The sequence below is a fragment of the Drechmeria coniospora genome, chromosome 03 (assembly GCF_001625195.1).
Source record: "Drechmeria coniospora strain ARSEF 6962 chromosome 03, whole genome shotgun sequence".
NCBI classification, from domain to species: Eukaryota; Fungi; Ascomycota; class Sordariomycetes; order Hypocreales; family Ophiocordycipitaceae; genus Drechmeria; species Drechmeria coniospora.
Window position 1 is genome coordinate 1721447 of NC_054391.1, and position 26169 is coordinate 1747615.

A 26169-nucleotide genomic window follows, 5' to 3' on the forward strand; every position below is an offset into this window, starting at 1 on the left:
CTAGACGAGCCGGAAGGATTTTGTCCGAGTCTTGCCAGTTTTCTCCTACCCTTCATGAGCGCATGGATCCCCTTCAGTTCAGAAGAGCACCCTTATTCCCATTCGTAAATGAGTGGCACTGCCGGGAAAGTGATACAAATGGGATGAGGCAACAATAACGTTCAATACCGTAGCATCCAAGCGCCATCGTCAGTCAAGATCTCGCCTCGGCTGGTATCCTTTGACATTCAAGCTGTGAACAACCTTGTTCCTGTCGCCTCCTGAGCCGGTCACGACGAAGCAATGGACTCTCCGTATCTCGTAAGTGTTCGTGACGAGCTCAGCCAAGCCCTCCCCCCCCGCCCCATAGCATATCAAATCACGAGCAGTCCCGTCGAGGCGGGTAGGTTGACCTGCCAATTTCCGGATCACGTTGTATGCTCGGCCGTTTTATCAAACGAATGATGCCTCGAATAAGCGGTCAAACTCTCCGAGGCGAATTGCAAGCACAGCTGAGACGGAGATGTGAGTACGACATGGGAGCGAACCAAGCATCTCCGACAGAAGCCGTTGGAACCCGTCGTCAAGTGGTATCACGAACCGTAGCATTTCGCCAGTGGACCTATTTGCGTGACCAGTCAGCACTCGTCGACGGTTCAACTTTGCTACCAATGACGGACAATATTTCTTGGTACATGGATGCAACCATGCATCGTATATCGTGGCCTCGAACATTTTGTTGTTCGCCACACCAGCACGAATAATGCAGTAACCCCCCTCCTCAAGCTCCGTGGTTGTGATGAATCCTGCTCGGGATGACAGTCATGCTGCCTACGACCTGGAGCCATGGTGGGCCCAGGCTGAATGCATGCAAGACAAATTGGAGAATAGTTTTCGCTCAGTCGGAGCTGCAGCGGTGGTGGAATAGTGCATGGCATGATGGACTAAAGTTCGTCCTTTGTCATGTTGGACTGAACGGCCCGGAGAGCATTTATCGTGGCCGCCAAATTCGCAAACTTGGGTGCGTCCTCGCCCAGACCCCAGGCAAAGACTCCTCCGTATCCCATCGGTGCCAAGACCTGATGGAGCTTTCGTTCAATGACGAGCGGCGTGTCGAATGTCCACCACCGCTTCTCCTGACCGTCCCAGTAGCCATAGCTGCCGTCGTCATCGTAGAATCCGTCATCCAAGGCACGGCGGAACGATTGCACGAGCTCCTTGGGCGTCTCGTCGTGCCAGCTAAAGCCTGCGGTCCGGCCCAGATCGGCGCCCGTCTTGGGGTCCTCGAGCAGCTGCGTCGGGCAGCCGATGGGGTCGGGGCCGCACTCTTGCGTCATGAACGCCTTGACGTAATATCCTAGCCCGAGGTTTAGCATCCGTGGTGGCGCTCCTCGCTGGACGTAGCGCTGAAGGGCATCTCTGGTGTCGGCAACGCCGCTGTGGTGCTTGACGACGGTATCCCGCCTGTTCATCAAGTCGTAGGCCATAACGTTGATGAAATCGACAGCCTGAGAAATTCGGGGCACTGTCTCGGGCGTGTAAGCCATGAGATCGCGCTCGAGGCCAGGGACCGCGACCGAGAGCAGCTTGTCGGTGCCAATGGCCGAACGAATATCCTGGAGAAGTTGGACAAATGCCTCAATCTCCCACCGCCTTTTCTCGTTTGGGATAATCTTGTAGTCGTTTCGGTTGCCCCTGCACGGGTGTTAGCAGGTCAACGACGAGCGACATGTACGAAGGAGCGGTCGCATATGTGTATGTATGAAGTGAAAATCATGTACCCTGGATACTCCCAGTCAATGTCTACACCATCGGCTCCGGTATGGCGAATCATGGCAGCAACCTGGCGGGCCCAGCGGGCTCTCGACGCTTCATCCTTGGCCGCTTCCTCGAAGCCCTTTGAATCGCCCCATCCTCCGATGGCGACCATGACCTTGGTGCCTTGCGGGAACTTTTGGCGGACCTCGTCGACGTTGGTGAAGAGGGGCCAGTCGGTGGGCGTCTGGTCCACATTGAAGACGGCAGAGTTCATAAAGGCCAACAAGACATGAGAGATGTCGGCGATGAGGTCCGGGTCTGCGGGCACGACGTTGTGCTGACTGGCTAGCTGTCAGAGGTTGGTCGAGACCATGACGGTGCTTGGTGATCGTCTCACCCGGTCAGATACATGAGGCATCGTGTTCTCGTCGATACGAATGCCATCGCAAACGTCTCGAGGAGCAGCAGCTGCTGCCAAGCTGTGCGGGCGCGCATGTTGTATTCTGCAGCACTGTACGCTGGAGATGGAGAGGGATGGGGGTTTGGAAACAAGGAGGAAGGACAAATTGAGAGGGGTTGTTGGGGGACTGCCTCTTTGGACGTGCTACATATTCTGCTGCAGTAGGGCCTGAGGAAGGAGAAGAGTTTAACGGGTCATGCTACCGTCACTCCTACTCTCAGACGAGATGAACTGATGAGAAATGGGAAAAAGTTGTGTACAAACCATTTCTCCTTCCTTCTCTCCAACCACGTCATCCTTTTCTAAGTACGAAGTAGAAATCCATGGGATCTGGAGGTGTGAACTTCCTCAGCCGGGTGTAGGGTAGCTACACAGTGTTAATAATGTCTCAAGTGGCACTATGGATAGGTAGTGACTTCTCACCGACTGTACAGTGTGGGTAGTACTCGGTAGCGGCAAGTGAGATCCGCAAGCTCGCGCAGGTGGGCGCTGGCCAAAAGACTGGAGAAACTCAAGGAGCAAAATTCACGACGTCCATCGACCGACTTCTCGACCACGATGAAGGCCGGGTCGACCAACTGAGCCGACAGCACCCGAAACAGCTTCCCGCTAGACCCAGGGCGACGCATGCTCCATCGCCATGTTTGAGAATCTCTGCACGCTGCCCCTCCAGGCGGACGTCTTCACGACGGCGCTGCACCCGACGGAGCGACTCCTCAGCGTCGGCCTCGCGAGCGGCCATGTCGAGACGTTCCGGCTGCCGGCGAGCTCGGCGACGAGCAGCGACGAAAGCGCCGACGGCGACACGAGCATCCTCAGCGACGGCCGGGGCATGGTCGACAGCGAGTGGAGGACGCGGCGGCACAAGGGCAGCTGCCGGTGCCTCGCCTACAGCCACGACGGCAGCGCCATGTACTCGGCCGGCACCGACGCCGTCGTCAAGCACTTCGATCCGCTGACGGGCCGGGTCGCCTCCAAGATGGTGATTCCCAGCACGACGACGGTGCCGGACGCGCCGACGCTGCTCAGCGCGCTCAGCCCGCAGAACCTGCTACTCGCGACCGACTCGGGCGCGCTCCACATCATCGACCTGCGCGACGGCGCACCAGGGAAGAGGCCGGCGCAGACGCACTTCCCGCACGCCGACTACGTCTCCTCCCTGACGCCGCTGCCGCCGTCGGACGAGAGCACGAGCGGCTTCCCGAAGCAGTGGGTCAGCACGGGCGGAACGACGCTCGCGGTGACGGACGTGCGCCGCGGCGTGCTCGTTCGCAGCGAGGATCAGGAGGACGAGCTTCTGAGCTCGTGCTTCATGCCCGGACTCGGCCCGAAGAAGAACAAGAACAACGGCATCGTCGCCGTCGGCTCGGGCTCGGGCGTGCTCACCCTCTGGGACAAGGGCGCGTGGGACGACCAGCAGGAGCGCATCATCGTCGACGGAAACAAGAAGTCGGGCGGCGAGAGCATCGACGCCATCGTGCGGGTGCCTCAGGAGATGGGCCTTGGGAAGAAGGTCGTCTGCGGCGTCGGCGACGGCAGCCTGCGCGTCGTCGACCTCATCAAGCGGGAGGTGGTGGCGTCGGCGAACCTGCGACACGACGACGTCGAGGGCGTCGTCTCGCTCGGATTCGACTCGGCGAATCGGCTCATCAGCGCCGGCGGCCGGACGGTGAAGGTGTGGGAGGAGCTGTCGGCGTTGCAAGCCGAGGAGGGGGAAGACGACACGGATGACTCGGACCCGGACTCGGACGAACAGGGCGGGCGCGGCAAACGCGCCGTCGAGAACGACAGCGACGACGACAGCAGCGACGACGGCGTCCAGGAGATGAAGAGACGGGCGAAGCGGCGCAAGGAGGCACGAGACAAGAAATTGGGACCCATGGGCGCCCATGGCGTGCGGGGGTTTGAGGGCATCGACTAGAGCACCGCGTAGAGCACTGCGCGGCGAGCTTGCAAACTATGTATACGTACGGTGGAGGGATGGAAGGAATACCCGGGCTAGTGACGGTGCCAAGTGGACTCCGATTCATTCTCATACAGGACCACGGTGTGAAGGAAGAAGCGGAAAGCGGGACGATCGACCGGAGCACTGCGCGGCGAGGTTTCAAAGCATACGTTGGCACGGTGGATGGATGGAAAGAATATCCGGACCGGTGACAGCGCAATATGGATTTAATATATTCCCATGCAGGACCATGATGCGATGGCGGATGCCGGAAGCGAGACTCTTCGACGGCTGGGTTGGTATGCACGCGTGACCTCGTCGCACTTGCGGGCTTCAAGCGAGCAGCTCGGAAACGGACATGCCCGCTCATCGCATGTTTCGTTTCATCAGGGGAGCAATGCGTCTGCCGTTCGTTGAGGATTTACTGCGGCTGGGGCGGAGGCTGAGGGAAACATGACGCATGGGGTGAACGACGATGGTACTGCGTCAGCGGTCGTTGAGAAACCGCATACGGGTTACGAGTTGGAGAGGCTAGAGCAAGATGAGGGGGCTAATGTAGTTCCGACCGAAGATACCGTCTTCGTCCTCGCCGAGGGAGTCATGACGAAGGCCGAGGGAAGCGTGTAGATGACGGCGGTACCGAAGAGCACAGCAAGGAGTATGGCGGGCAAGCGGTGGTGGTGAGATGCTGTCGTCGAAGACGACAATGGGGCAGGGCACGCCGGTTGCGGTGCGCGACGGTGATGACGATGCTCACGGGAAGGATCTCCTCGCCGGGCGGGCGCTGGTCTGGTTATAGTTGTGACGATGGCACCGGCGTGCCGGGATGACTACGGCTGTGGCGCGCGAGACCGGCGCTCGACGGCCCCCGAGGTGAGTGGAGCCCCGGTCCATCGGAGCCGGCGCCGGCGGTGGGGACCACGAACGGCACCGGCAATGATTGTCGGTCGTGCTCACCAATGAGGCAAGCGAGCGACAGCACCGGCAGTTGTCATGGAGGGAAGAAGCAGTGAGCTGGAGGACCGGAAGGTGCGGAGCGAAGGTACGGGGTGAAGGTAAGGGGTGAAGTTAAGGGGGATACTGGTATGGGCTGGAGGGTCGGATGGGTGGTGGTGGCGAGAACGGGATCCTACGTCGGACGATAGGGTGTATGGTGTGCGGGATGGCGACGGCAATGGAGTGACAGCAAAATAAAGATGCCAGTCAGGGGATCGAATGGCCATGTCCATGCCGTGCAGGCTGGAGATCCGGCTGGTGCACCGTTGTACTCTGATACTCCCCACGGATTCATTCACCCCCCTTTGATGGAACAATTATCGAAGCATCACAATGCATACTCGGAAGATATCGGTTGCACACCATCGATCATAACATGCAAATGGATGTCATGGATGAGCCCTTTCCTCCACTAAAATACATATCGCGGAGCCTCGAGCACTCCCTATACAGTACTTGAAGACGCATGGCATGTGTCGCGTGCATGCTTCCACTTGTGAACAACCATTGAAGCATCACGAGCAGGCACTCGGCAGATATCGGTAGGTAGCACCCCCTCGATCATCACATACGCATTTATATGTACGCATTTATATGATGGACGAGCCCTTCCTTTCCCTGACACATTGCGCAGCCTCGAACGCTTCCTATCCTTGTAGCCGTATTGCACGTGTCGTGCGCATGCTTTTATGCGCTTACCAGCAATGCGAGTGATGCAATTAGGGAGGGGAATGGAACGGATCATCTAGCTCGGCCGTCTCACCTCCCTCCTCTCCTCCTCCCCCTCCTCCTCGACTTCCTTGGCCGAAGCGACGACCTCGGCGGCGACTTCGGTCTCGTCAAAGGACGTGTCCTCGTCCATGTCCTCCGGCAGCGCGAGGTTCAGCGCCATGCAGACGGCGGCGGTGACGGCGAAACCGGTCTCCATGATGAGGACGATGGCGCCGAGGAAGCCGGCGAGCGCCTGGTTGCCACCGTGGTAGGTGAAGACGCCTTCGAAGTAGTTGGGCACGAGGGTGGCGCCGTACCCGAGGGCCAAGCCGGCCGTCAGGATGAAGCGCGTCCTCCGGTTGAACTCGACGCCGCGGACGAGGATGGCCATGCCGGAGACGGCGACGGCGCTGAAGAGGAAGGTGGTCATGCCGCCGAGGACGGGCTTCGGGATGGCGACGAGGGCGGCGGCGAGCTTGGTGAAGATGCCCATGACGATGAGGAAGAAGCAGCAGGCGAAGCCAGCCTTGCGGTTGGCGCAGCGCGTCAGGGCGATGACGCCGTTGTTCTGCGCGAAGCGGCTCATGGGCGTCATGGTCATGAGGGCGGCGGCGACGCCGTTGAGGCCGTCGGTCAGCAGGCCGCCCTGGATGCGGGACTCGAAGTTGGGGCCGTGCATCTCGAGGTTTGAGACGTCGCAGGTGGCGGTGATGTCGCCGACGGCCTCGGTCGCGCAGATGACGAAGACGGCCATGATGGGGATGACGAGCGGGCCGTAGATGGAGAGGGGAAACGTCTTGACCCAGATGAAGGAGGCGACGGGCGCGGCGGCGATGCCGGAGCCGTCAAAGTAGCCGGCGGCGCCGGCGATGATGCAGCCGACGACGAGACCGAGGACGACCGAGGTCGACTTCATGATGGGCGAGCCGTAGCGCTCGCAGAGCATGATGGTGACGAAGACGGAGAAGCCCAAGCCGAGGAACTCGGCGGAGCCCCACGGCAGCGCGTGCGGCGCGTGGATGGACGGACACTTGGCGAAGGCGGCGGCGGCCGTGGCCGGGTGGGCGCAGGGCCCGCTGCCGCCCATCCAGTCCTTGAAGCCGCTCTCGATGAGGTGGACGCCAATGAGCATGACGGTCGGACCGGTGACGATGGGCGGGAAGAGGCGGAGCAGGACGCGGGGTGGCAGGAAGGAGATGAGGACCTCGACGAGGGCGCAGACGGAGGCGGTGCCGACGAGGGCGCCGTAGCCGCGCGGGCACGGCAGCGGCTCGCCGTCGGGGCCGGAGGGGCAGTAGCCGTTGGCGTACATCTGACGGAAGGCGCCCTGGGCGATGGGGATGATGCTGAAGGAGATGCCGACGACGGAGAGGACGCCGGTGCCGATGTAGTACCTGGAACCGGCGACATTTCAGCGACCTTTTACGACGAGGCGGACGACAAGGAACGGGAGAGGGAGAGGGGAGGAGGCGGACGAAAAGGAACGGGAGAGGGAGAGGGGAGGTGACGGACCTTGTTCGGGGCACGCGGAAGCGGTGGATCTGGACGCATGACAAGATGCCCGAGACGATGAGGGCGGTCGAGACGAGGTACTGCTGCTGGTCGGACTCGAGGTTGGCGCCGCCGCGGCCGCTGAGGATGATGGGCGGCGCGATGACGCCCGCCAGCATGGAGAGGGCGTGCTGGAGTCCGAGGAGGAGGGCGAGGACGACGGGCATCTTGTCGTCGAGGCCGAAGAAGGGGCTCCGGTACTTGGACTTTGTCATGAAAGGCAGGTTGGGCCGGAAGAGGAAGGCGTAGTCGTAGGTGCCGAGGAGGCCGTCGCGGGTGGTGAAGGCGCGGACGAAGCTCCGGAGGGAGGCGGCGAGCCGAGCGGCCGGTGCGGCCCTCGCGCCGGCGCGGACGGGCGCGATGGCGTCGGGGGCGCTGTTCTCGTCCATGGCGGGTTGGGTTGTTGGTCGTCAGATGAGGATTCGTCCGATGGTTGGGGGAAAGGTCAGATCAGGGGACGTCAAGCCAGGGGACGTCAAGTCGGGGGACGTCAAGTCGGGGGACGTCAAGTCGGGGGACGTCAAGTCGGGGGACGTCAAGTCAGGGGACAAAGTCAGGGCAAGTCAAATCGTGGCCGACGCCCGCCGTTTGTTGCTCGGCCGGATGCTGGGATGCTGGTCGAGGGGCCAGCTGTGTTGTTGACAGGAACGTTGCCGAATCCTGGCGGTTGTTGGCCGGAAACCTGCTGAAGCCGGGACGAACGATGGGTTCTGCGCAGGAGAAGGGGGATGCGGTCTCGCGATACAAAGACGAGAAGTTGTCTCCGAGTCTCGTCCTCGTTCTCACCTCGTCAACTTTTCGGACTCGGGCGGTGGCATCTATAGTAGTACCGACCGAACAAGGTCCCTTGCTACGTGCCCTGCCTCGAGTGGACTGTTGACAGCCAACCGACAAGTCAACGATTTGCCGGAGGCGGCGGACGCGATGAGACTTGAGAGGTTTGGAGAGGCGGGAGGAATGAGGAAGGTCACGACCAAAGTGGCCCGCGCGGCGCTGCGTACATGCACATGGTCGTCGTCGGTAGGTTTTGGTATATCGCGGCGTATGCTATGCGTGTGGTAGGAGGGGGAGGAGTAGGCGTAGGTACTGTAGACTCCCGCGTCTGTTGCCGTTGCTGCGGCCAACCGCGTACAGTACTTGCTTAGGTGTATGAACGCGCAAGTAGCAGGTGTACGAGTATGAGAATGTTGCCGGGAGGAAGAAGAAATATGCAGTCTACGGCTACGGATACAGGCACAGCAGAAACCCCGCCCCCCCCCCTCTGCCGTCTGCCGTGCTGCGGCGTGGATGGATGAATGACAATAATACTGGCAGACTGTGATAATAGTGGAGGACAGCAAAAATCTCGTCTCCGAATGCTTATCGGCGTCTTCCGATTGACCGCTGCCGTTATCGCGGATCCCGGCTCGGACGCAGGCAAACGGGGATGGAGTTCCGCCGGTCTCGAACTCCATCCTGTAGATGGGTTTTGGGCGACCGTACTCTGTAGTACCAGTACATGTATGAGGACTATAGACCTGGTCCAACATGCACTGGAATTCGAACGATTTGCCGGAGCCAGGGCTTCGCCATTGTACATGTAAACACCTAGAGTATTTATACAGTGTAAGGATGTGAAAGGTGTGTGGGTTTCCGCATGAACGGGCGTATACTGTGTGGGCGGTTCTGGAAACTCGGCCGGCACTACTTTTCTCCGTTATGGAACTCGAGACGCTTTCCAGGTCAACAACCACAAGGGATGTGCCGCACGTGTTCGGTGCGACTTTGAGGAGTGCATAAAGTACTTGCATGTACATGGGCGTTTGGTGCGGATAGGCGGAGGGAACCAAGTACAGGTACATGCATTTGTAACAGTACTTAGGTTTTCGGAGTGCATTGCGGAGAGCAGCTGGTCGGTGTACATGCCGATACAAGTACAAGTATACAGTACTCCGCACACGCAAGCACATGTACTTGGTTATTTGTATTCAGCGTGCATACTTACAAGCACTTTGGTTTTCAACTAGCTGTACATACTTACTGTAGAGCACAGCGGTTACGAGTACTGTACTTCTACTCCGTACAGTAAGTACGGTACTCCGTACAGTAAGTACAGTACACGTACATGACATACCTGTACAGAGTACTCCGTACTGCGTGCATATTTACTGTAGGTACTAGTTGTACAGCACAGTAGTTGTAGAGTGTACATGGACACACTGTACTGTAAGTACTGCAAGTACTGTACATGAACACACTGTACTGTAAGTACATGCAAGTAGATGTATCAAGTGCTTGCTGTACTGTAGACGACTGTACTCCATACGCTACAAGATATAATTGTACATGTACTTACACTGTGCGGTGTTGGTGCATGCACGTACCGAGTACATGTATAGGCAGGCATGTTGAGCACAGCATAAAAGTACTTCTTGTGATTGTAAGTACTTACTTAAGCACTTAAGTACTTACAGCACAACTTAGTGTCCTTAGGTATTAGTCCACAGGTACGTACTTGTGGAACCGCAGGAAAATGGCGGCGGGACGGTTCCTCTTCGGGGATTAGCGCGCGGCAACTGCTCCATTGTTGGTCAGCCTCGGTCAGTGCGCCAGCCATTTCGCTGCATCATGTACGTGTACTTGTGATACAGACTCGTCCATGTACTTCAAGAGGCACAGCAGGTAGTCGGACAGGTGCAGGTACTTGTACTCGTACCCGCTGTCCACGCGCATGTGCGTACCCCTAAAAATATGGTAACGGTGCGCTCCAACATGTATAATGCCATGCTGGCTGTAAGTAAGTACTTGTACTTACTCGTAATGTAGCGGGGCGGTTGCAGTTCCAGTTCCATCTGGGGTAAATATGGATCTGCAAATACATGTAATATGTATTTCTCCGGCTCGTACATTTATGTACTTGCACTTAATTACAAGTAATACCCTACATGTATTCTCGAGCACTGCGTCAATTGTATTTGTGATGCCACGTTTTACGTACATTTTGCATGCATCTCCCTCACGGTACAGCAACGCCTTCAATGCAAAAGGGTACCCGTGGATGGCGCTTGTACTTGAATCGGTGGACAGGAAACCTCTTGGTCATCACCTGAACAGCGCCATCTCCTCAACCGCCTTCTGGAGAGTGTTGTGTCGGTATCGACTCGTCCCCGGCCCGACTGGTTCTTCTCGCATCCAGATGCGACCCCCGACTTACCTGCCGTCGCCGTCCCCGACTTCTCTCGCGGGTAAGTAGGTGAACTCCAAAAGGCCCACGTGCGTCCTTGCTCATCAACCGGCCCGGCGAGTTGTCCGTCGGCCGAGAGAAGTCTAGATCTCGAGGTGTCATTGCCCGTTTCACCACCCAGATGCCTGCGAATACCTGCCCTCCGGACTGCTATACTTCCGCAGGCGGACGGGTGAATGTGGATCACGCTTGCGGAACATTGTTTACCTGCACGCCCCTCCAAGTCTTCCTGCCAGGAAAGCCCTCTCGTCCGTGGTAGTGTATCCCGGCCCTGGGCTGGCGGCACGTACACCGACGGGACGGCACGGCAAGTACTCCGTGCTGGGTGCATCAACAAGCACATACAGTTACATGTACGGAGTTGGTGTGTGATGGAACCACCCGGCGACCTCCGGAGTCCGACAAAGCGAGTCAGCCATCAGCTTCAAAGCCAAGGTCAAAAACACTCGGTGAAGATTCAACGTCAACCTCGCCAACCTCACGACGCCACCCAACTCGTATTAGACCTCATAGTGACATTGTCCGCTCGCTCATGCATGTGCACGGCCTCCTCGCCAAGGTGGCATACATGAAGCCATGTATATGCATTCGCGAGTGAGTCGTTTCCAGTCGGCTTCTTCTCAACCTATTCATGGAACATCAGGCGCGCATTCGACATCGGCAGCGAGGTTGCCGGCGGCGATATGTCATTCTGCGACGCTCGATCCGCGCCAATGGTGCGCCGGTACCATGAGTGACGGCACGGGTATGCTTCGAATACAAATGCTTGCGTCGTCCTGCACACACAAGCGTAGCCGTCAGCCATAAGCCGGCGGCTTGGAGCCTGTCACCCCGGTTGCTGCTCCGGTACCTACGACGCCTACGACTGTATGTGTATATCCTTACAAGGTCGGAAAGACAAAGGTTCAGTACATAAATGTGGCAATCTACAAGTTATTACCCAGCTACTCGATCCGGACCACCTGCATATCACCCTCACGGGCCCAAAGTTCGGCCAACCATTTCGATAGTCCGCCGCTCATGTGCAGCTTCGAAGGATGCTTTCTGACAAGTCACGAAAAGGTCATGATTGCTTGCTCATATGCATCTCGTGCTTACCTGCACAACCGTTGCATGCACTCCCAACTATACCCTCGCAACAGTAGACCGTCCTTTTCATCAAGTACATCTAAATTTAAGCATCTGAATACACCTATACGTGTACGCGTGCGTGCATTTGTACTAGACACTCCATACACCTACTTTGGCATGTGCATCTACAGGCATGTGCATCTACATTGGCACCGATGCTCCCTGCCAATCAACCACGCTGAGACGGGCACGCGAGACGGGTGATGAGAACCAGGCTGACGTCAATATGCATCACCGCCCACCAACCTTCCCCCAGCCCCCTTCCTGTGCTCCCGTTTGTTTGACATGAGATAGCCCGCACCCTGGTGGGATGGACGATGGCGCTACCCGCTGTGCATGTGCTGGCTTCCTGTGATCCGGTTTCAGATGGCATCATCTGTACCCTGGTGAGATGGACCAAGGTGCTACCTGCTGTGTATGTGCTGGCTTCCTGTCCGCTACGAAGTGGGTTGTATGGGGGTCATCGACCCAGCAGCATACGACCTGTTACATCCGTTCGGCAGCCAGCGGAAGCAGAGCATGCATGCGCGAGAATAAACACCTACAGTACTCCGCATACTCTGCTCCGCTTCCAGGGTCCATCGCCATTTCTCGGCCGTACTTGGCGCGATTCGACCTAGAATCGCATCGAGAGGACAAGACACGTAAAGTATATGCCGTGCTTGCAAAAGCGTCACTCCCACCCAACGCCGGCCCGGCCCTACAGCCGCCCGAGACGAGAGGGCGAGCCGGTCCGGAGGCTAGGTTGGGAACCCGCGCCGGTACCGGGGTGCTCCTGACTGTGACCTTGAGGGTCGGCGACCGCGTTGCGCTGAGGGAGTACTGGGAATGAATCGTCTTCGTCGCCGATGCGTCCGCATCCGCCGAGGACTTGACTGCTGGGGAGCCAGCGTTTCGGATGACCTTCGCGGCCGCACCCGGATCCTCTGTCTCGTTCTCGGCCCGATCCCATCGTCCTTGTATTCGTCATTCTCCACCAAGCCCATCGAGCCTCTCTCAGACTGAGCAGATGCGGTACTCTCCTGCTGGGGGGCACGGAACATACCGCGCCGTCGCATGTCGCCGGATGACTGTTGCGGCCTCGGCTCGTCATCCACGATGACAATCATCCACACGCCAAACTTGGCGTTGGATCCCACAAGCGGCGTGCAGTGAATCCAGCGTGGTCTGCCTGCCGGATCCGCGTCCAAAGGCATGTCTGCGTCGTCGACGAGATCTAAGTGCGCCTCCAGGGGATGAGCGTATTGCGTCTTCTTCCGCGGCGGCGGCCGATTGCCGTGCTTGCGGTGGACGCCGCTCAGCCATCTGACCTTGGCCGTGACGCCTTGGCCGTCGGCGAGCGCCTGAACCAGCTGCTCGCGTATGCGTGCCGAGCCGCCGATGCGGTCCAGCAGCGGCGACTGCAGTATGCCGGGCACCCTCATCGACGGGCTCGTGAAGAGGATGCGCAGTGAGGGGTACGGCCGGACGAGAAGATAATTCTCATACACGCCGGTGAGACGGCCGTTGTGCCTGCTTGCCAGAGAAGCCGCCGTCGTCGACGGATTGGGGGCCAATGGCACAACCCCCTTGAGGGAGCGCGAGTCGCAGTGCGAGTCTGAGTCTTGCAGCACAACACGATTCTTGGCTCCGTGGAGGGGTTCGCCCGACTTTTCCATCGACGGCCGCTTGGTCGACGGCCGCGTATCGCAGTGAGGGAGACTTCCTTCGCTTCGTGACACTAGCCTGTGCATGTCCCCTCCGCGATCCTGCACTATCTCTAGCTCACGACGACTCAAGATCTCGGCGAGCCGGACGAATTCGTCTCCGCACCGGGGATCGCGAGCCAGCCTCGCTCTCTGCTCCCCTTGGACCCCCGATTCTTCCTCATCCACGAGCTTTTGTAGAGCACCGAGCCCGTAGCAGCCGCTTGCGAGACCCGAAACGTCGACCTGAGCGCCGATAAAGTACCGTATGACTCCCCTGCTGTCATAGAGCGGCGCAAGCTGCTTTCGTCGTCAGCCTCCCGTTTCTGAAGCCGGCCGCCCAGGGGAGATGGGACGACGGCCACCCACCATGACAAGGTTCATAAAGGGAGACCCGTCGCGCCGGTAATTCAGAAACGTCTCGTAGTGCTCGACGCCGGCCTCCAACTTCTCCCTGATGCGTCGGACGCTGAACAGATTGGTGTTGGGCCCCTGGAGAAATCGGCAGTTCCGGCCGATGATGTAGTCGACCCCGTACTGCGTCGTCTTGTTGAACTCCTCGGTCATGAAAACGATGGGGTTATCGTGACGCGAAGGGTCCGTTAGACAAAACACCTCGGCCAGCCCCTCGGATGAGTGCCGTGCCGTGCCCATGATGCGTTCGCGGATGGACACGGTCACCGTCTGGATCCAAACGTGCGTGACGTACATGGGGAGATCCTCACGCGCCAGCAGCTCAAAGGCCATGTGCGCCTTGGCTTGGAGATCCTCATTGACGGTGGGGACGTTGCCGTCGACTGGATGGGTGAAGTCGAGGTTAGTCAGGGGTGCAAGCTGCCGCAGCACGGCGTTGCTGTACTCGATGGCCCGCAACGCCTTGAGCGCGTCGAGAGAGTACCTCAACAGAGGCACCGATGTTGGTCGATGCCGGCAGAGAAAGCTGGAAAAGCGGTGCAGGTGGCCGGGATCGTCGAAGATGGCCTGCAGATGGCGGCTGGAGAAGAGCAACTCCGAGCGACGCTCCAGCTCGTACTTGCATCCGAATCGGCTGGAACCGCCATCTTGCTCTGACGGTACACCAGGTCGAAGCTGCCGGGATCCAAGTCATCACCCCCAACGGGGTCTAGGCCGTCCGGTTGGCCGTGGACCACCTGAAGAGGCGGCGGATCTTCCTCGCAGCTCCGGTCCGAACAGGGCGAGCTCGGCGATCTGGATGCTGGAGGAGGTAGGAGTGGTTTCACGGCAAAGTCTTGAAGCTCCTCGACGCTGACATCGCTGCAGTGTCCATCAGTAACGATTAGCTATCAGAACTGCTTCAGTTGCGGGGAGAAGATGTCGAGAACGGGTTGCGAGACGTGGGGGAGAGGGATGAGGGAGAGTGGGATGCAAGTCAGCGAGCCTCAAGACAGGAGACAGCGGAAGAACAAACGATGGAGCACCCGATCGATCCATGGTGACAATGCGCCGCAGTGCAATGCCGAATGTTTTCGGGCCCGTCAAGTTCCAAGCGGCGAATCAAGTCTCGTCCCAGATGGATCTGTGCGTGCTCAAGACGTTTCCTTCTGGGGGTGTCGCGTTGAGCGTTCGACATGCCAGAATCTCTCAGCGTAAGTAAATGGCGGGTAGAAATGCCCCGTCACAAGACGTGCTTGTCAATTGGCTGCCCTCATCGAGGCCTTCGGAGTCAAGCTTGGTATTTATCAAAAATAGGGCCTCCCTGGAGAACCTTGCGGTGCCGTCCATCTGCTGCATATTCCTCCCCTTTCGCACAACACAGCGGGCCATCGTGATCTCGACGGAGCACAAGGGAACGGGCAATCGAGGCATCGGCGCGTCAATCTCGATGCTTTGGATGCGTCCACGGCTCGGGACCTGGGCATGGTGCCCCAGAGGCGCCCTCGTACTGACACACTCAGCGGCCGGGCACCCCTTAGTTTTGCTTTTCCCCCCTCAGCCGCCTGCCACGCGTTGTCGATCGTCGACCTTTGGTGACCAGGATGCTGGATGTATGGCGCTTTCGAGTGCCGCGTGCGCACAAACGGATTTGCCACTCTGCCTTCCAAAAGCTCCGTCGAAGCTTTGCGTCTCTGCAACGCAGGCACCAGCCAACGCCATGGCGCGCCGGCTTTTGACGGTAAATTAGGAACCCTCGCGGAAATCTTCTCTGAATAGATGATTGGCTATCCATGTTTGGATGCGGTCGAACCATTGTCCAAGGTGCGGTAGATCGTTGACATCTTCCAATAGCCCCTGACCTCGGCCACATCATTTCCGAGCCCGAGGAATCTACAGCGCGGTGAATCTGCGTCCAGATCGAGTACAATTTGCGTCGCCCCAGCGTCCACCCCTCTCCCCTTGCTTCCTAGCCAAAGCCTCGCGGACGACCGGGTCCATGCTCAATCCCGGTGGAAATAGGTGTAGATGGATATATACATGCCCATGCTCCATCAACTTGTATGCGAAACAAAAAAACACGCCACGATAGGTAAACAAGCCGTCCTGTGGTAGCAGGTCCTAGCCTAGGCAAACTCGCGGGCCTTGCGGGAGAGCACGCGAATGTTATCGAGGAGCCCCTCGATCAGCTCCTGGTATCGATGCGGCACGCCCTTCATCGCCTTGGAACCTTGGTCGATGACGATGCCGGGGGACAATTCAATCTCCAGCTCATGTTCCTTTTCCAGACGCTGCGAACTCTGGGGCGAAATCAGCATCGGGCGTGAGATGACACAGTCGTCGTCTGGAGAGTACTTACGGCAGGGCCGTGGGACGTCATGGTGACCTGCGTCAGGTCCACCTGGTAATGGCCTTGATTGTAGCTCAGCCTGTCCTTGCTACGCTCGGGTTGCCTGTCATTGGGGTTGACGACGAGCTGCTCGAGCTCCTCGGCAGGACCATCCCAGGGCATCTCGAGGTTGATGCTGAGTCGGCAGTCCATGGGGCAGGTGGGCATGTGCAGGTCGATGTCGGCGACGCGTGCCTTGATGATCTTGGCGAGAACGTCTTGGGTCCTCTGATCGTAGGTGACTCGCACGCGCACGTTGCGGCTGCGGGGTCCTAGCCTCGACCGCATGCAGCCGGGCAGCCGGTTCTGCAGGTCCGGCGGCAGCTCGAAGTAACGGTCAACCTCGCGACGGTGCTTGTAGTGGACCTGCACCCTGCTGCCTCCGTTGGGCGCTCGGGGGTCCGTCTGGATGACGACCTGGTTCAAAAAGTCGTTGAAGGACTTGTGGTGAGCCTGCAAGAGTTAGCCTTCGTGAAGGGAGGCATCGAAGCGCGGGCGACGGCCGGGAACTTGCCTCTGTCATGCTGCTCCGAAAGGCCACCCTGCCGGTGTCGCGCAGGATGCATTCGGTATCGATGGACCTCTCGACGCGGCCGTTGGTATCCTTGTCGATCAGGGTCCCCAGCTTGGCCTCGATCTCGAACTGGATGCCACGGCTCGCAATCTCCTTGAAGTCGGGGTTGTTGATGACGTGGATGAAGATGAAGTCGGCGACGGTCTTGGATATCTCCTCGTAGGGCTTGACGCCGGTGATGCTCGCCTCCCAGGGGCCCAGCATGTCTCTCGGGCCCGGCTCGGCGGCCGGAGGGAAGGACTGGCTGTTGGCGCGAGGGGCTCGCGTCGCTTCGGGTGACGGGTGCCGACTGCGGTGTTCGGGCTTGACGCCTTCTCTCTTCCCATCCACGGGCGCGGGCGCGGGCACGGGTGCGGTCGTGGTTGCGGTTGTGGTTGTTGTTGCGGGTGTGGTTGCCGATGCGGACAGAGGTGCATGGACGCGTTTCTTGAGGACGAAATTGGCCGCCTTGGGCATGCCCTTGCCGAGGATGCGCATGCTCTGGGCCCACACGGGAGGGTCGCCATGCACTCGCCTCCTCCTAGGCACCGCCGGGGACGAAGGTTTGCTCGGGGTCGAAGGCTTGTGGGGCGACGAGGTCTTGTGGGGCGACGACAGCTTGTTTGGCGTCAAAGACTTGTCGGGCGAGATGGACTTGTCGGGCAGCGAAGACTTGCTCGCGAGGCTCTGGTGACGGCCGTTGACCTGGCCAGGCGGAGGTCGAGCCTCCCTGTTCTCCATCTCGGCGGGGCTCAAGCTGCGGTCGTCGAGCTTCCTCTTCGCCGGCGTCACGACGTCCACCGCGGCCCTGTGGGGGGCGGCAGAATGAGCAGGCAGACGCCTGTCGGGTTCGGGTGGAAGGACCGATTTGTCGGGGATGCTCGCCGTACTCGCGAGGGAGGTGACTCGCGTCCTCGGGCTCACCGACAAGCTCGTTTCTCTCTCGGGCGGCAGGAGATTGTCGGACGCGGGCGGCTCCTGCGTCGGGGGAGCATGGACGTTCGCCACGCGTTGGGGAGCCGGGCGGGATGCCGGTTGGCTCGGCGAGGACCGATGCTGCTGCTGCTGCTGCTGCTGCTGCTGCTGCTGCAAGGTTGGGCCGGCGGCCATGGAGGCGACGCGCTGCTGGTACGGGCTCGGCGGCTGGACGGGAAAGGTCAGATGCCTCGCCGGGGGAGGGCCGATGGGGGTGAGAGGTTGCGAGGGCTGGCGATGGAAATCGGCAGGAGGCGGCTGGGAGGGCACGATGGGGCTGCCGAGAAGGTGAGGCGAGCCAAAGTGGTGCTGGCTGTGTGCCGAGGTCGGTGTCGGCGTCGAGTGGGTGGAGCGAGATCGCTGGTGCATGTAGGGATGAGAGGACGAGGCACCCGGCGTGGCGACGAGGGGCGACTGTGCCACCTGCTGTGCCTGGTGCTGCTGCTGCTGCGGCTGTGGCTGCTGCCCGTAGGCCGGGCCGTGTGCTCCGATGGGTTGCGAGTAGCTGTCGCGGCGCTGGTGCTGTTGGTGGTGCTGCTGCTGCTGTTGTTGCTGGAGCTGCTGCTGCTGCTGCTGCGACTGGGGATAATGGCCAGGCGGATAGGGGGTTTGCCGCTGGCTGGGGCTCATCATCTCGGGCTGCTGACCGGACGGAAACGGATAGCCGGCGGCGGCGGCGGCCGGGGAAGCGCTCGTCGGCGTCGGCGCCTGGCGGTAAGGCGACGGAGCTGGGGCGTGCATGGAGCCCGGGGACGGAGCGTGATGAAAGGAGGCGGCCGGCTGCTGGATCTGAGGAGTCTGCGCCGTGCGAACCGGAAACTGACCCTGGGCTTGGTAGGGCGACTGCGGCGGATAGGCATGCGGCGTGGGGGGGTGGCCATAGTCTTGCGTGTTCGTGATGATCTTGCCTGGGCTCGGGCGAGGGGGTTGGGAGACGTAGTCGCGATAACTGTACTGGGCCGCGCCTTGGGCCGATCGAGGCGGCGGATGCTGCTGTTGCAGTTGCTGCTGCTGCTGCTGCTGCTGCTGTTGCTGCTGTTGCTGCTGTTGCTGCTGTTGCTGCTGTTGCTGCTGTTGCTGCTGTTGCTGCCGTTGCTGCTGTTGCTGCTGTTGCTGCCGTTGCTGCTGTTGCTGCTGTTGCTGCCGTTGCTGTTGACGCTGCTGTTCCTGCTGCTGCTGCTGCTGCTGTTTGGGCGACGTCTTGGGAGGTACACGTTCGCCGTTGTCCGACGTGTTCAGGACAGATCGGAGATCCATGGTGGCTGCCGTCTGCCGTCCGACCCTGGGACTGGTTGAGATGGATGAGGTCGGAGCAGGTCACGGCCGTCGTCGTCGGGGTCAAGTCGGGTGGTCGGGTCGAATCGATCGTCTCTCTGCTCGACGCGCAGCTGGCAGGCAGGCGATTCTATGGAGGAAGAATCAAGATCTAGATGGTCGTCTCTGCTACAGTCGACGCGCAGTGGCGGCGGCAAATCGACATGATGGTCGCAGCGTCGCGATGCAGCCGGCGTCGAGGACTGGCCGTGTTGAGCTAGATTCTGAAGGGAAAGCGCCGACGATGAGGTGAGACGAGGGCCCAGTGCATCGTCCGACGACAGCAGGACACGGCGCACGGGTCGGCTCGCGCTGGGGGGATGGGTGAGTGCGTGTTCGTTGGGTGGCCGGTGCTCGATTCGAAGGGTGCGTGCTGTGCGTCTGGCTGGCATGAGGACACATGCGCGCAGCTTGGGTGTGGATTTTTGATTTGTTTTGTTGGTTGGATGAACCGATCGGATTGCGCCAGCACTTTTTTTTTCCCACAGCAGGGCCGGCAAGCACTGCTGCTGGACTATTGTACAGAGTACTTTTGTTCCAGCAAGTGCCAGGTATCGATTTATCGTTGCTCGTCGAGGCCCAGCACTCCGTGCACTACTCCGTACATACTGTATTTACTCTGAACCAAGTACTCCGTACATGCTTGCGTTAGTACCTGAGTAGTAATACTTGACAGTAATTACTTGGGTACAGGAATTGCGTACTGTGTACTCCGTTCCAGTACGCAGTGATTCCTGCCCTTACACTATTGCAAGTGCATGTACGGAGTAAGGAGGTGAAAGTACTTATTTACATGAGATTGAAGAGCATCTCAGTACATTATTATTCGTAGTGGTTGTGCGTGCAAGTACTCCGTACTCGAGTACAGCATTAGTATTGTAGCGTCAGTTAGTGCCCCAGTACAGCTACAGGTACCAGTAGCACATGGAACTTTAGCACAAGTAGGCTTGGCAGATCATCATGAGCAGCCGGTATTCCGTGCATCGTGCCAAAACGGCCGCAGGATGACCAACTTGCCAGCTGTTTTTGGTCACCGAGGTCATGGTACGCATTTTCATGATTTCCTAGCATCAAACCCCGAGTTGTCGGCGTTGCTGTACCGCCAACACGCTGTGTCGAATTGTACTTGGGGTGGGCGATGGGCGACTAACCAAAGTACCTGCCACCGCCAGTTCGCCTTGTACAGGTACCTCAGTATTACCTACAGTATAGGACATTTGTGGAACCCGCCAGCAACTCGTGGTACGAGAGCCTCAAGTACCTTTGATGTTGGCTCCCCGGTATTCCGTATAGAAGTCACCACCTTTCCCATGGGCCCGTTTCAGTCTTGTGCCCTACTAAGTAGGTACTCGTATGCCTCTAAATTACTTTTACCTGCATTACTGCAATGTGCGCTCAGCCTCTGCGTCTCTGTGCCAGTTGCTGGTCCATGCCGCCCCACCATTGCCGACGTCAACCAATCAGACGGTGTCCCAAATCCCATGTTGCCATCTCATGGAGGGGCATCAATGTACTGTACCAACTGCGACACCGATTACGGAGTACATGCAAGTACTCGGCTGCAGGTGCAAGCAGCCGTGACAGAAGCTGTATATCTAGGTACATACAGTAGCAAGTACATTTACCGTACTGTACGGCCTCACTTCTACAAGTAAGTAAGTACGTAGTAAGTACGTACTCCGTACTTGCGTGTGCACCATCTCCCCTAATGTCTTGGCCTCCTCCTTTTAGATTCCCTCCTCCGTGCATGGAGCAAATCAAGGCCGTCACTACCAATCAGTCAGTCAGTCGCTTCATTGTAGCATTTTTTGTTTGTCCATTTTCCCGAGCTCTTCCTTGCCTCTTCTCTTCCATCGAGCTTCATACAGCCTGTGCGATCGGTCTGTCCTTGTGACTGCCATTTCTCGACTCCTGTGAGATTGTCGAGGATTCCTCCCATTTTCTCCGCCCTAGCTACGAGCGCCTCGTGTGCCGAACAGCCTGCGCACGACGCTACGATGGAAGATGTGAACTCTACAAGTAATCGAGCCGGCCCCGGATTGTCGCAACATTTTTGTTCCCGATAGCCGTCGTACCGTCACCTTGTATTTGCGAACGAGCTGTCCAAGATACAGGGTAATGAGTCCATTACGTGGGAATTATGTAAAAGATTTATATGGAGAAGAAAGGTGCCTTGTCACCGACGCAAAGCAACGCACCGAGCTAGCCGATTTCTGTCCTGGCTACCGCCGCGTACCGGTTCTCGCATTGACGGACATTCTCGACGGAGCCTGGAACAGACTGTATGGCGGATGTTGGCTGTTTCGTCAGACGGCGACTGTGAGAAGTGGCCGAAATGGAGGTGAACTCTACCCAGCCGCGAGCCGCGGTGCTACACCATCCACCCGTCCATCTGCTAGTCGCGCAGGACGTTGCCATCGCCTTGGGACTCGGAAAGGGGGTTGGCTATTTGCATTTCTCCGCCGGCGTCCCGATGCACTCCAACGCCCGAGGACACTCCCACGGGGCCTTGTCAACCTTGTCCATGCAGTACTGAATCTGTTCTGCCGTGTTAGAGGCACAATCTGCTCATGGCCCAAGCAAAACAAGAGGTGGAGGAGTAGGAGGTGGAGAAGGAAGCGGCGGAACGGGGCGGCGGCGCGTACCTCGCGAGCGCAGGGCAGGGCGATGTCGTAAGAGATGCACTTGAAGAAGGTCAAAGCAGGCTTGCCGTATTTTACGACGACCTTGGCAAGACGGAGACCGTCCTCCACTGCGTTGCGGCCGACGAGGTTGTGAACGGCATCGACGTCATCCTGCTCTTTTCACATCGGGTGAGCAAGGAACACGGCTGCGATCCATGGCGGATATCACGTCACCAGCCGGCGTACCTGATTCATTCTCCGCGAAGCGGTCGTTGATGCTCTCCGCAACCTCTACGAGTGCGATGCGGGCATTCTCGTCTGCGACGATGGCGTCGATTTCATGCTGGGCAGGGACCTTGTCGGACTCGACCTTGGCCGCCGTGGCCGCTGCTGCAAGACACAGCAACGAAGGAATAATAAACTTCATCTTTCCGGCCGACAAGATGCGCAGCAGTGGGCAGGAGTAGGTTGGTGGTGGAGTTGGAAAAGGTGGAATAAGAACTGATCAGATGACGACAGGGTCAAGCGGCAGCTTTCATGCCGGCAAGAGGGGGTAGCACCTTTTATACATACATGCATGTGTGTGTGTGCGTGCGGCTACGGAGCATGCACACGTCATTTCTACATTATGTCTGCTACAATTTACACCCGGATACGACCAGCACCGTCGCCCTCCCATACAGTAAGCGACCACTGATATGGACACTGATGAACAAACAATATCCACCTACAGATGCGATCCTGTAGGTGTGCAACGTACTCCCTCGTCCAGGATGCTCCTACACGCAGGTCTGCTGTACTATAGGAATTTCCTGCATCCTTCTCTTGCCGAGAGTGACCTTCTGCAAAAAGCTGCGCCTGAAGGGGTATCGTGTGCATGCGGCGAGGACCTCGGTGCCGAGCGTTGGACGATCCTGGATGTTCATACACACCCAGCAAAACGGAATACGACATGCAACAAAATACACTTACAAACACAGCACTCTTCCGCACCTACCCTCGAATCACAAGCGGCGAGGCCAGGGCAGGCCAGGACATGCGAGAACAGGGTGATGATGCTCAATACTACGTCCCCTACCCCGTATTACCCCGTATTGCTCTGCCTTGATACCGTCCACGGGGAGCTCCATATTTATTCCGACCCTGCGGAGTATAGTAATATTATTCATCAGCGTTTTCCTACCTCCTCCATGGAAGTTTTGCTTCTTTTGCCAAACGGGTGAAAAGCCAACCCACCCCAATGCTGCCATGGAGCATTGCCCAGGCTCGGTGCGTGACTATTCCACCTGCATCGCTCGTACGTGTGCGTGCCTACCTTGTGTCAGTCCGTAATACTCTTCTCGTATTGAACGGGCCATTATTACATGCTTGTGTACATGTACTCTGCAAAGACCTAGGCATGACGAGTTGTTGCTTATTCAATCTGGTTCGGAGGGCCGCACCGTGTTACATGCGGGCACGCTGACCATCTGATTGATTTGTGTAATGAAATCTCCGGATTGAAGTATACCTCGTAGTATATTCTCCGTGATTGCAGTACAGTATATCCTAGTTGAAGGTCTGGAACAGCGCGGGAGTAGGAAGCAATTTAGCAGCCATTTGGTGCCGAGTGCCCTGAAGACCTGAGAGCAAGTTGTATCGGATGCCCGATATTCTCACTTCGTGCAATAAGATCTTGGGATTGATTTGCCTAGTGACCGGCAGCGCATTGTTAAAACATCGACTTCGCTATCCATGGCTTCGCTGTGAGTTCTCGAGAGTCTCGGACTTGTCCTTGTATGCAACATATTGCTGGGAAATGCGGCTGCTTTTGGCGAAATGTAAGAGCCTTGGGAGGTAGATCATTTTTCGTCGCAGAAAGCGAAGCCTTGGATCGTACAACGTTCCATTTCCTTGCACATGGTAGCGCCGATGCAGTACCGGATGGGGGAGGGCATCATGAGATCAGATCAGATATGGCTCACGACTATTCAGCATCCCGTCCCGAGACTGGTAGATGTTGAAAAACAGATGTTTCGAAAGTAAATGTGGTGGTGGGTGCGAGGTGATGGTCATTGGCCAGTAACATCACAGGTGCACATAAGTACGTGTAGACCGAGGTCGGGCACAAACAGATAGAGCCAAGCAATCTCCGAAGGGCGCTGGAAAAAGACCGAGGCATCACTGGACAAGAGCAAACGTGTCATCCGTAGACGGCACGGTCGTCGTCGTCTGCCCGTGCCCGTCGGTGCGGACATCAGCAGCCTGGGCCATGTTGTGCATTCTTGAATCGTCGTCGTATCACCCTTGGGTCGGGAAGCAGAAGTAAAACCCTGACAGCATTCACGGACGGAATAGACCCAAAGCGGTCATCAGGGCATCAGCCGACCAGTTGCCCAACCGCTCGGCCTCGCCTCGCCTGCTCCAATGTGTTAGTGTCGTAATTAGTGCTGATACGTGTATGCACGCATACGGGGTATTATCGATATTGTACCATATACCACTAGTGTACGTGTATAGTTCTAATATGCATGCACATAGACTGCAACGGTGATTTCGTATAGTTAATCTACCACTGTGCATTCCGTACTTGAACTCTTTCTACACTCCTCATCCACCGTGGCTTTCTCATCTTGCCGTTGCGCCGTGGCGTCGGACCATCGTGTTTTTGCAGCGAGCTAGGCGAGATAAAATGGCCGATCACACCCTGTGCTTGCTGCAGCCCATCGGCTTCTCCGGTCGATCAGATTATCATCCTTCTCGAAGTCTGCACTGAAGAGCAAGAGAACAATACGGAGAACACACCAGGCAACCTCGAGCAAATGAGTCGAGCCGGCGGCAGAAGACGCAGTTTGCCCATGTAGCGTACATGTACAGAAATATCTCAATACTTGATAGTGGTGACACTTATCCCCATATCCATACTTGCATGTCCTAACGTACATGTTCATATATGTACATTCATACGAACAGACATACGGAGTACGCAGTGAACCGTATACTTAGGCTTGCTTTGGGATCGACACCGGGGCGCTATACGAAGGAAGTCTGCACTTGTAAGTACATGTGCGAGTCAGCATCTTTTCGGATACAGACACAAACCCACAAACTCACACGCACAAACACGCACGCATGTCCCTGCATCTTCATCGTCCTGCATCTGCGCCAGTCCTCATTGGTGCCTTCTGGAATTCTTCAGAAGGAGGAGGCCAGGCCCCTGTTCTCGAAACTCCACTTCTCCGCAGCACCCGCAAGCCTCGGCCCGGGAACGCCGTATCGGCCAATGCCAAGGCGGGAACTTTTGACACTTGCTCGCGGCGAGGACGGCTCGCTCGAGGAGGTCCCCCGGTATACCCCTGGTCTGGCCGTCTATTGGATGGCACTGCCGCCGTCCGGGCTCTAGGGATATGCATAATCGCCGGAGAAGATGTCCAAGACGATGATTGGGGCCAACGACAAGGACTTGGCGTGTCTGAACGCCCCATCATACGGAGCTTGCCTGTTATCTGGACGAGATGCATGTAGGTACATATGCAACACTGTACGTGTGTGAGAACATATGCATGCAAGTACCTGTACCCGCCCCCATCGATAACAATTACCGTTCATGAACGGTACATGCCGAGGCAAAGGCAGAGTCACCTCGAGCGGCCAACGACATTCGCAACACCATGCTTGCCCTGCTGCTATTCTCCGTCTACCGATCGTATGTAGCCGCATCTAGCCGTGCCGTCTCGTCTCCTGCGAGCACCGTTTCTCTGCATGACGACTGCACCGCAGTCAGTGGCAGACCCACGGGTTGGTCGGCGGCGTGTGCGTGTACCAAGCGATCAAGCCTGCTTCCCACCTCATGCAAAGGGCGAGGCGGACGAGGGTGGAAGGTAAAGGGTATTGCCAAATCTCGTTAGCAGATCTCAGCCCTTTCTTCCACCCCCGTCGCTTTCCTGGAGCTGAAACGGAGAGATTGGATCGGCATTCGCTGCGCCGTGGCTGCACGCGGCGGTGCCAGAGGCCCCGCAGGGGTTGCAATCACTGCAGCTCCAGACTCTAGTCCTCTTCTTGCCAAGTCGTGTATGGAAAACGAGAAGAGTCTACGACGGTGAGCAAGCATGGACTCGAAAGGACGAGACCACTCTAGACCAGGGCCCGTCTGCTGCTCACGAGAAGACGGGAAGGTGGGTGGTGAGAACGTGGAGAGGATCCTGGTCGACCGCAGCTGCAGCTCAAGGGGGAACTCGTCATCTCATCGTGCGCTATTGACGCTCCCATCTGACAAGGGGGCAGTGACGATGAACCGATCGCGTGCTCCGAGACATGGGCGACGGCAACGACCGAGGCTCGTAGGGCTGGTGGAACGAGGCCGTCGACGTCTATATAAGTCGTGCCTCTCGCCCCGACTTGCCGACCTTTTTCAGGCCAGGATCAAGCAGCTCTTAAACCCAGACTTCCCATCACCAGCTCGCACGCGACTTTCCCGACCAAACCCAACACCGACGACGCTCC

The 26169-nt window shown here is 58.0% G+C and overlaps 6 protein-coding genes across 6 annotated transcripts; 1 reads left to right on the top strand and 5 right to left on the bottom strand.

Annotated features, from left to right (window-relative positions):
* Positions 1-923: 923 nt before the first annotated feature.
* DCS_06343 (chitinase 18-4) lies at positions 924-2232 on the bottom strand (the record flags this gene model as incomplete). The annotated part of the gene is made up of 3 exons (XM_040803633.1): positions 924-1674; positions 1761-2078; positions 2135-2232. 3 exons carry the CDS (start codon positions 2230-2232, stop codon positions 924-926), a joined length of 1167 nt encoding a protein of 388 aa, XP_040653737.1.
* Positions 2233-2837: 605 nt separating this feature from the next.
* DCS_06344 (uncharacterized protein) lies at positions 2838-4118 on the top strand (the record flags this gene model as incomplete). Its single annotated transcript, XM_040803634.1, has 1 exon — positions 2838-4118. One exon carries the CDS (start codon positions 2838-2840, stop codon positions 4116-4118), a length of 1281 nt encoding a protein of 426 aa, XP_040653738.1.
* A 1765-nt stretch (positions 4119-5883) lies between these two features.
* DCS_06345 (purine permease) lies at positions 5884-7789 on the bottom strand (the record flags this gene model as incomplete). Its single annotated transcript, XM_040803635.1, has 2 exons — positions 5884-7243; positions 7362-7789. The coding sequence occupies 2 exons, from the start codon at positions 7787-7789 to the stop codon at positions 5884-5886; spliced, it is 1788 nt and encodes a 595-aa protein (XP_040653739.1).
* A 4638-nt stretch (positions 7790-12427) lies between these two features.
* On the bottom strand, positions 12428-14891 carry DCS_06346 (uncharacterized protein; the record flags this gene model as incomplete). The annotated part of the gene is made up of 6 exons (XM_040803636.1): positions 12428-12454; positions 12520-12710; positions 12800-13739; positions 13809-14471; positions 14519-14714; positions 14869-14891. The coding sequence occupies 6 exons, from the start codon at positions 14889-14891 to the stop codon at positions 12428-12430; spliced, it is 2040 nt and encodes a 679-aa protein (XP_040653740.1).
* Positions 14892-15958: 1067 nt separating this feature from the next.
* On the bottom strand, positions 15959-19006 carry DCS_06347 (mRNA capping nucleoside-triphosphatase; the record flags this gene model as incomplete). Its single annotated transcript, XM_040803637.1, has 3 exons — positions 15959-16132; positions 16192-16674; positions 16763-19006. The coding sequence occupies 3 exons, from the start codon at positions 19004-19006 to the stop codon at positions 15959-15961; spliced, it is 2901 nt and encodes a 966-aa protein (XP_040653741.1).
* Positions 19007-21508: 2502 nt separating this feature from the next.
* DCS_06348 (uncharacterized protein) lies at positions 21509-22114 on the bottom strand (the record flags this gene model as incomplete). The annotated part of the gene is made up of 3 exons (XM_040803638.1): positions 21509-21601; positions 21709-21863; positions 21934-22114. The coding sequence occupies 3 exons, from the start codon at positions 22112-22114 to the stop codon at positions 21509-21511; spliced, it is 429 nt and encodes a 142-aa protein (XP_040653742.1).
* Positions 22115-26169: the final 4055 nt, after the last annotated feature.